General features: G+C 36.9%; 1 protein-coding gene across 1 annotated transcript; it reads left to right on the top strand.

The window, feature by feature from the left end:
- Positions 1-424: 424 nt before the first annotated feature.
- LOC131060021 (uncharacterized) lies at positions 425-2,068 on the top strand. Its single transcript, XM_057993118.2, has 3 exons — positions 425-1,161; positions 1,243-1,664; positions 1,752-2,068. Exons 1-3 carry the CDS (start codon positions 425-427, stop codon positions 2,066-2,068), a joined length of 1,476 nt encoding a protein of 491 aa, XP_057849101.2.
- Positions 2,069-10,160: the final 8,092 nt, after the last annotated feature.

Genomic DNA, 10,160 nt, shown 5'->3' with positions numbered 1-10,160 from the left:
CTTTGTTTATCGAAGGATGCCTTTTGGTTTGATCAATTCAGGCGCAACTTTCTAAAGAGCTATGGACATGGCTTTCTGAGGTATCATTGGGAGATATCTTGTTGAATATCTTGATGATTTAACGATTTTATTCGAAGATTGTGAGAATCATCTCTTCCACCTGGAGGATGTTCTAAGAAGATGTCGTGAGCATGGGATCTCTTTGAATCCTAAGAAATTAGTTTTTGGTGTGACCGAAGGTAAACTTCTTGGTCATATTGCTTCTAAAGAAGGGATCAAAATTGATCCCGAAAGAGTTAAGTCAATCCAGAGTTTGGCTCTACCTACCAGCAAGACAGTGGTTCACTCATTCTTCAAGAAGGTAAATTTTCTCTGAAGATTCATTCCAGATTTTGCTGAGAAGACACGTCACATAGTAGATATAATGAAAGGAAAAATAGTTTTTCGATGGAGTGTTGAAGGTAAAACGACTTTCAATGAAATTAAAGAACCTATTGCTCATGCTCCAGTTTTGGTTTGTCCTAATTACACTCAATATTTCATTATATATAGCTATGCTTCAGAGCATACTATGTCTGCCATTCTCATGCAGAAAAATCAAGAGGGGATAGAATCTCCTATAGCTTTCATGAATTTTCCTCTGAAGGTTGATGAGTTGAAGTACTCCCAAATGGAAAAGCATGCTTATGTCATAGTCAAGGTGGTTAAATATTTCAAATTTTACATCTTGAATTCGCATACCCTTGTTTTGGTCCCTGACACTACAGTGAAATCAATCCTTACTCAGCAGGAGTTTGGTACCAAGAGGGGCAATTGGATTGCCAAAATTCAAGAATATGATCTTGAGATTAGACCTACGAAGCTTGTTCATGGGAAAGATTTATATCAGCTTATGACTGAAAATGGTTCATCTCATTTATGTGACAAAGTTGATGACATTTCAGAATGTTTACCGACGGTGTTGTTTGTCAACACTACAAATGAGTGGTATTCTAGTATTTCTCATTTTCTCACATATGGCGATTGTCCATCATATTTGAGTTACAGGGAAAGAAGGAATGTCAAGCTCAAAGTTGCAAACTTTGTCATTTGGGACAATTGTTTGTATAAGAACATTGATGGTGTTTTTCCGAGATGCGTTGATAAAGTGCAACAAGTGAAGTTATTAGAATCCTTTCATAACTTAGCTTGTGGTGGTCATTTCTTTGCACCTGTGATAGCTCATTAAATTTTGAGAGCTAGGTACTATTGGCCTACTCTTTTCAAGGAGAAGTACAAGTGGGTACGCAAATGTGATCTTTGCCAACAATTTGTTGGAAAGCAAAAGATTACAGTTCTTCCTCTCAAGCCCGTTGTTATTGATGAGCCTTTCAAACAGTGGGGTTTAGATTTCATTGGTGTAATTAATCCATCCCCTAGTGTAGGACATACTTATGTTCTCACGGCTACGGATTATTTTAACAAGTGGGTTGAAGTTATTCCAGTGAGGCATACTACATCAAAAGTGGTATGTCGGTTCTTGAAAGAAAATATTATTTGTAGATTTGGTGTTCCCAACAAGATCAAGGCAGATAATGCAGCTACGTTTTCCTCATATGAAATTACTCAATTTTTCTTTGAGTATGGGATCACTCTTTCTCATTCATCCAACTATTATCCTCAAGGTAATGGTCAGGTAGAATCTAGTAACAAGAACCTAGTCAGTATCATCAGGAATCTTGTTGATGATAATCAATGATTGTGGCACAAAGCTTTGTTTGACGCTTTGTGGGTTGATCACAGTACTCCTAAGAGAGCTATTGGTATGTCTCCTTTTCAATTTCTTTATGGTCTCAACACTGAAATTCCTATTACTTTAGAATTACCTATGCTAAATTTGGCAAGAGCAGTTGAGGATGACACTTATGTTGATGCTCTTAATAAAATAATTATGTTTTTTACTCAATTGGAGGAACAACGAGCACAAGTTGTAGATCATCTTGCAAAACATCAGAAGCAAGTGAAGACTCTCTTCGATAAGAAAACAAAATCGAGAGATTTTAAAGTTGGTGATCTTGTTCTTCTCTAGGATAAAAGACATGAGCCAAAAGGAATGCATGGGAAATTTGATTCCTTGTGGACTGTTCCTTTTACAATCATTCAAGTGTGCGGAGAATCCAATTATCTTTTGGCATATCAAGATGGTACCTCGTTTGCTTTACCTCACAATAGACATCATCTCAAGTTGTTCACTCAGTAAAAGTTTTCAAGCTCTATTGTAAATAATTGTGCAGTGGTTCTTTATTTTCCTTTCTTTTTCCTTCATTTTGGTTCTTTTTGTCTTTAGTCGCTCGACTCTATGGCCCAATGGATTAGAGGAAGGCACCAGGAGACCTGAGGTTCTACACTTTTCTATTATTTGTTTCAAATAATGAAAATATGTTCCCCAGTTAGAGCCAGTTGTTGTCCTCATTTTTGTTTCTGTGAAAAAGGTCGACCCCTACAATTTTTTGCTCAATTTGTCCCTCTTTTCTCTTAAGTCGAGTAAATGAGACACTTTTGTTGTCTTGTTGGTCTTCGAATATCAATTATTCGAATTTAGTTTTTCCCTCCTCTGAGTTAAAATTTTAAAATTTTAACTTAGAATGTTTTTTCTTGTTTTAGTGCAAAATCGGGGTTTAAAACCGAAATTACAATTTAAAACTTTTCAAAATGTCAAGTCGGGGTTTAAACCTAATTTTTCATTTTGGAGCTTTTTGTTTGATAATGTCAATTAGACTTAAAAGTCCAATTAACATCATTAATCAATACGTCTTGCATTTATGATTTTGAAGAGTTATTTTCCAATCGGGTTTCTTATCTCTTTATTTACTCAATTTATTTGCCCTAGTTCTATCTTATTGTGTTCTTGGAGATTCTTGGAGGAGCTCGATTTATTTTCTTCCAACCATATTTGTAGTCATTCGAGTATGTTTTATTTTCCCCCCTTCTTTTTAATGAATTTACTATTAATCGAATGCATTGAAGTATTGCTTCAATGCATACGGTCTATATCAAATTTGTTTGTTTTTTTAATCAATTTATTAACCTAAGCTTTTGGGGGGAGCCGGATTTCAATTCCGACTCACCCCATTTGTTCTTTCAATTTCATTATTTTCGGTGTGGGTCGAGACTATGTCTCCGTCACACACCAAAGCCATGCTCAACGGTGTGTGGTGGGGATACAACTCGTCCCCCCAACCGTTTTTCTGCTTACTTTGAGCTTTCACAGTGGTAGTCGAATTTGTAAGCCTAGCCACCACTGTCTCTAAGACCAGTGGTAGTTGGGTTTACAACCCGACTCCACTATTTTTGTTTTAGCTTGTGTTCATTTGTGGTGGTCGGGGGTAAAATCCCGCCCAACACCACTGTTATGATTGCCATTAAAGATGGCGGTCAGGCATATAACCTCGATCACCACTTTATTACTTTGATCTTCCAAATTGGTGGTTAGGGTTGTAAGTCCGACCACCACAACATTTTTTTTATTAAAATGGTTATCGGCTTTTAAACCCCGATCACCACTTTCAATGCATGATTTCATCAACCAAGTGTAAATGGAGGTTATACCCCCAAATTACACCGATTTTGTTCTTCCCAAGTGTAAATCGAGAGTATAACTCCAATTTGCACTAATTTGGTTTTTATCATTCTTAAGTGCATTTTGAGAATATAAACCCGATATGCACTTAGCTTTGAGTTTTAGCCAATTTGCTAAGTGCAAATCGGACCTATAGGTCCAAAATGCACTTGTTTTGATTTTACTTAATAGTTTAAACTGGACTTATAGGTCCGATTTGCACATATTTCACACACACAAATTGGTTATTTTTAAATAATTTATGATGGATCAATGGAGATTTTATGGTGGCTAATCATTTCCAATGATGATATTTTCATATTGCGGTGCATTTAATGCAAATGTCAGGATACTCACTGAGAAAGAAATCAGTGAATTTTAAATGCAAGAAATACATCCAGTGTTTCCTTCTTCTTCGATGATGTCAAATATTGATAATATCAGGGATATCGAGATTGGTCATGTAGATCTCAATGAGTTCTTGAAGAGGGTAAAATCGCCACCAGTTTCCTACAAGATGGAGCCCACCATAAACAGTGAAATTCATCTAGTGGTCGTATTTCCCATGTCAGCTCAAAATCCAGAGTTTGTATTGGCTATTGCCAATAAATATGATTCTACCACTAGATCAGTGAAAGATGCCAATGGGAAAACGCTTATGAAACTTGATGAGGATTTCTTTGACACCATTTTCAAATGTTCTCCAATTGATCAGTATGCAGATATTGATATGCAATCAGCAGTGGCATATTTGATAAAAATTCAGAGAAAGGCAAGAAGAACATGAATGAGAATTTACTGAAAATACCTAGGACTACAATTTCAAGATGGCTTGAAACTCTTCCTCGTTGTGACTTCATTGAAGAGGTTAATGATTTGATTACTCTTCTCAACAAGTGGATGTAAAAGGCCTCCCAACTTCCAATAGCTACCACAAGTGGATGTATCAATACATCCATGTCATAAGGGAGAATAAGAAGAAGATCTTCTAGGGCAAACAAATTGCAGATGCCCTGTGTGAACAACTAAACAAGGTGATACCACCTTGAAATTTTACATGAATTCTTATCTTGTCTATGCAATTGCCTCAATGAGGCATTTTCTAGGTTTATCAACTATAGGTGATAGGAGTCAACTTCCTATTTACAAGTATTTCTCTCAGTTGACTCTCTCAGAGAGTTTACATCATTTAAGGAGGGTAAATGATGATTTCTTTGCTCATTACATGTGTTTGTTTGACAAGGAGCTTCAAAACAAAAGAGTGTCAGATGAAGCATGGAAGGTGGTGAGTGAATATGGTTGCATTTTCCTTCAGTTTCCTACCTTCACATATAGCAGAATTGGGTGTTTTGGTAGAGAACCATGCATGCTCCCGATATATCCATCTGATAAGATCATCCTTATGGAGATGGCTCGTAAAATGATTTCCATTCATGAACGTCGATCTGGAGCTCATAAGACAGGTTTGAAATTTTCCATTTCTATAGGGAGATATTCTATCAATTCCATCTACAAGGCTCGCACCATGGAGGAGGGAATGAGAACAGTAGTCATGAAATTCAAGGCTAGGAATTTCTTTGATTATAGGGGCATGAAGAATAAGATTAAAAATAACTACACACATATCCATTGAGATGAAGATATGTGGGTAGATTGCAGGACCGAAGAGGATATCCGTAGAATGAATTACTGTTGTTTGACAGTAGAACAAATTAAGAACTTTGATCTTGTCGATGCTCTTGAAGATCTTGAAGAAGATGGTGACATCCTTGATCCTACATATGAAAGAAACAAGGTTGTTGGATTACCTCTACCTCTCATACAATGGTCCCAAACGGAGAACACTTCAATAATGGCTAGATGTCAGAAAATTCTTGATAACACCACTCCTTAGTTAAACTTACATGGTGTGCAGATGAAACCTTTCCAAACAGAGTTATTTGAAGAAGATGTTGCAAGTCCCAAGAGAAAGACTTCTGAATTAAGGACTAAGAATAGGCAAGAACCTGCAACTCCCAAGGGTCCTAAATTTAAATTTACCATTGGAAAAGGTAAAGCTCAAGGTGAGTCTTCAACACAAGAGACTCAAGTTCTTGATGAAGTTGAGGGAGAAGAAGAAGTAAATGAAGATGAACAACTTCAAGAAGGAGATGAGCCAGACAATGAACGAGAGCAATAAGAAGGGGAATTCGATGAGGAGGGATTGTCTCGAATCCCAAGTACTTCCCAGTCTCAAGAGACACATGAAGGTATTCCTCCTTCATCATGTGATATGACAGGTACTAGATCAGTCTTTGTCTCTGATGCTATTCCTTTGAGTACAACTGTGTCAATTCCTTCACAAGTTCTTGAAGTACATGTTATTCCTTCTACTTCCACAAGTTAGACAACCCTTGATATACCTCATGACAACCTAGATATTGTTTTCCTTCCTAATTTTTCTGAGGTCACATCTTCTATGTTGGAAGATTTTGATAAATTTATAACAGAAACCCAAGTTCCTCCTCATGTTTCTAATGTTTTCAATCCACCCATTGTTGTCACTTCAGCTCCACCTATTGTTACTACCAACATATTGTCTTAGGAGTTGGCAACTCAAGTTTTGACTTTTGGAGTGGATGAAGATTTTTTTTTGCCACCTTGGCTAGTGTCCAACGCTCCTAAGAGAAAGAAGCAAGTCATCTCTCCTGATGACTTTGATTTTAGTCAACTGACACCAGTTAAGCCCAAGGTCATTGTAGATAATATCTATACTTTTGAGGGTTTATGATCAAGGCATTGGTTGAGACATGTCAAAGTCATTCCAAAAGAGATCTGGAGCCGTGCAAAGGTGATGGACCGATGAGAGGTGAGAAAACTGAAAAATCCACAATTTCGGTATTTTGTCTATGTTTCAATATTTTGAATTTTCGAAGGCCTTCGGAGAGAGATTTGGGGTCGAAATGTTCCCAACCCCTTAACTCAATAGCCAAAGGCATAGTGTTAAGGGACTGAAACTAGATCTTTTGAAGACCTTTCCAATGGTGGAAGCGGCTTGAGATTTCAAGCATCGAGCGAAAAGTTATGATCCCGCCATGTCAAGACCAATTTGTTGTTGTTTGCGCAGAGTAGGTACAAACGCGCCACATTTCAGCATGGTGTGGTTTCTAGCAGGTCTGCGGCTTCTTGCTCTTCTAAAGGCACGTGAGAGTGACACGTGTCAGTATCATGGGGCTCTCTAAGGCAAAAGGGAAGGGAGGCTCTAAAAACTCCACCAGGATGCCGCGTGTCGACAAAGCATGGGCCTAGAGATGTTTTGAGCCCGAGGAGATTTCAAAAACGCACCATTGTTTCTTTTGAGGGTGGAAGACCGAAGGAGGCGTCGCGTGGCGAAACCAAAGGGCATGAATCGAGAAAAAAAGAAGATGCCTGCGTGATCTAGCGGTTGCAACAAAAAAAGTGAATTTCCAGGTGACAACCATGCCACGCGCATTGAAGAAAATAGTGATGCATAGATCAAGCTCACGACGATTGTAACAAACTCCATGATGATAGTGGACACGTGCGGAGTATGCAGAAGCCTGTTTGGCTGCAATCACCATTTCAAATCAAAGATAATTTCACTATATAAGCCTGCGGGCGCATTGTAAAAGGGGTTCACAACTTATTTTTTGAGGATATAGATTGATATCCTCTAGGAATTTAGCCTTTGATCTATGTTTTGTATTTCTGAAGAATAGATAATCAAACTGTGCTTGCGGAATTTATGATTGTTGTTATTCAATGTGCGTTGATAGTTCTTTGTGCATCTTTGAAATTCTGACATAACTTTAGAAATATATGCCTAATACTCTACCGACTAATCTATGTTTTTGCACTTGTTATCTGGTGGATGCATGGTATATGTTGCTTTATGTTAAAAGTATTTTTTTTATATCTTAATCATTGTTTTGGGCATGTAGATTGTTGAATGGGCCTCAAAATGGCATGTATGTGAAGTTCTTTGTGCCTCTTATTCCGCCAGAATCAGTTCAGCGCATCACTTTAAAATAGTTTTGCTTTTATGTTTCTTCATTTCCCTTTTCTCCCCCCTCAATGAATGAAGAGTTGGCTTCTAAAATCCCAGAGGTCACTCAATGAAAACGCACAAGTCCCCCATCACTGAGTTTCCCATAAGGTTGTAGTCTTGAAAGCAATTTTAATGATCAATAGTCACAAAGAAAGCTAAGACTTTATCCAGGTTGAGGATAGACTCATCCAAAGACAAGTATATAGAAATGGTCATTCCTCCTAACACAGATTTGGACAAAGTACATGATACTGATTATGTCATCAAGAGGATTGATTTGGGCAAGCAAACACATCAAGGTACAATTGAAGATGCTCAAACCTCATTCCAGCATCTTGTGGTAATGTTCAATGAGGAGAAAGAGAAGAAAGATAAGCTAAAGAAACATATAGATCAGCTCACAGAGGTCCTAATTAAGCTTACCAAATCATCAGAGGTATTCGAGCCGATCACTTCTTCAATGGATGAAGAAATTGTCAAACAAGCTGAATAGGTGAATTCTCATGGGAGAACAGTTGGTGAATGGATGGATAGACCACTGAGTCAAGGAACACATATGTTATGTTCAGCAGTTACTCTTGTCAACAATGTGGAGGAGGTAAAGATCGAAATTGATAAATCTTTGAATTTATTTTCTAATGAATTAGAAGCACATGAGAAAGACTTCGACTCTTTGTTGAAGTTAGAAGATTTTTAGTTGGATGTTCTAGTTGATAATGGAGTGATCCCTTCAAGGGATATGTATATGTAACAAAGAGAAATTCTAGAACACCAAATGAACACAAGTGAGCTCCTTAGCAAAGATTTGAGAAAGGCACTAAAGGAATGTAATGACAAAGTGAAGGACGTCATTGACAAAATATCAGCCCTTTCTTGTACGTTCCTTAATGAGAATCAGAAGCCTCTTCATGAAGACATCATCATCAAAGAGTTTAATATGCTAACTGGCAAAGAGGTCGACAAACAATCTTTCTCACCATCTTCTATTGATAAGTTGGTAGATATCCAAGTGAATCTAGATGATTTGGCCTCGCTTTTGAAGAAACACAAGAAGTGTTACATGAGCCTCAAAGATTCTACCACCAGAGTCGAGGTTATCACAAGCCATACCAAAGGACCTGACCAGGAACAGATGAAAGCAACTCTTCAAAAGTTCAAGGATTTCATGAAGCAAGATCAGAATGGAGTGTCTCATGACACTTAGTAGTTTTCATAAGTAGATGCATTTTTTAATAAGACATTGACACATTTTAGTGTCAATTTTGTATTTAGTTTTTGCATGTAGGCAATGCATGAATCCAAAGTCAATCAGGACTCTTCTTTGAATTAGTCATAGTTTTTCCTAGATTTTCTCAGCACCTCTCTCCTATATATATGAGGTTTCTTTGTGTAATGCATATCTATTATCTTTAATCTATATGTCGAAACTCTTTTGAACTGAAGAGCAAAAGTGAAACTTTGTGTTCCTCTCGTGATTTTACGAATTTGATGAAATAAGAAGAAAGCTTTTGGCATCCAGACTTTGTGTTGGATTCATTTGTCTTTATGGTGAAAGTGTTCTTATGTCATTTTCATTATAAAGTCTTATTTACTCAAGTTAAGGTGTGTTCAGAGAATATCATTAAAGTGTAGAGGCAATTGTTAACTTGTGAACTTTGTGTCATATCTTGACTATTGTTTTTAGAGTTAGGAATTGGTGATCGTATTATCATTTTGAAGACTTAGTGCTTCATTTTGGTATTTTAAGTATAAATAGCCGATAACATATACATATATATTAAGGTTTCACTTTGAAGACTTTGGGCTTGATTGTGTTATCTCGGAAAAGAAACAATAACTTGAAGACTTTGAGCTTCATATTACTACTTCAACAAAAGTTTTATCAAAGGTGAAGCTAGGAATCATTTTGAAGACTTTGAGCTTTATTTTGGCTTTCATAGTTAACTCTTTGGGTTACAAAGGAAATTACAACAAAGGTTGATAGGATAGCAATGAATTCAAGCCTTTGAGCTTGAGCATTCTTTCTCGTCCCGGAGAAGCAACGGATGACTTTGTGTCTTTATGGACATTTTGCTTCTTTTATTATCTATATTATATTGTTCTTGCTTTCCAAGTTAATTTGTAAGGAAGAAATTGTAATAATTATTGCTGCTCTCTGTTGTAAATTCTTTCTTGAAAAAAAAGGAAAAGAATAACATTTGTCTTGAAAAAAGAGGATAAGATGATGTACCACCCATATTAGGATAAGAGTTAGAACTTTGTAACTTATTTTAGTAGAATAGAGTAGTGAATCACAGGGGGAGCCTTCCCTTAATAATTAGGAGAGATTAAATCTCGTGTTGTTGTGGTTGAAACCACAATTTTGTAAACTCTTCTCAAGTTAACAAAAAATTTCACCAATAGGATAAAAGAGAACTCACTCCTAATGGACAGAGGCTAAAAAACTTAAAGGAAATGCTTGAATTGACAAATGATACCTTTCATGTGAAATTCATTTCCTTGAATCCTCACATA

The sequence above is a fragment of the Cryptomeria japonica genome, chromosome 8 (genome assembly GCF_030272615.1).
Source record: "Cryptomeria japonica chromosome 8, Sugi_1.0, whole genome shotgun sequence".
Lineage (NCBI taxonomy): Eukaryota > Viridiplantae > Streptophyta > Pinopsida > Cupressales > Cupressaceae > Cryptomeria > Cryptomeria japonica.
This window is presented reverse-complemented; position numbering and strand designations above follow the sequence as displayed.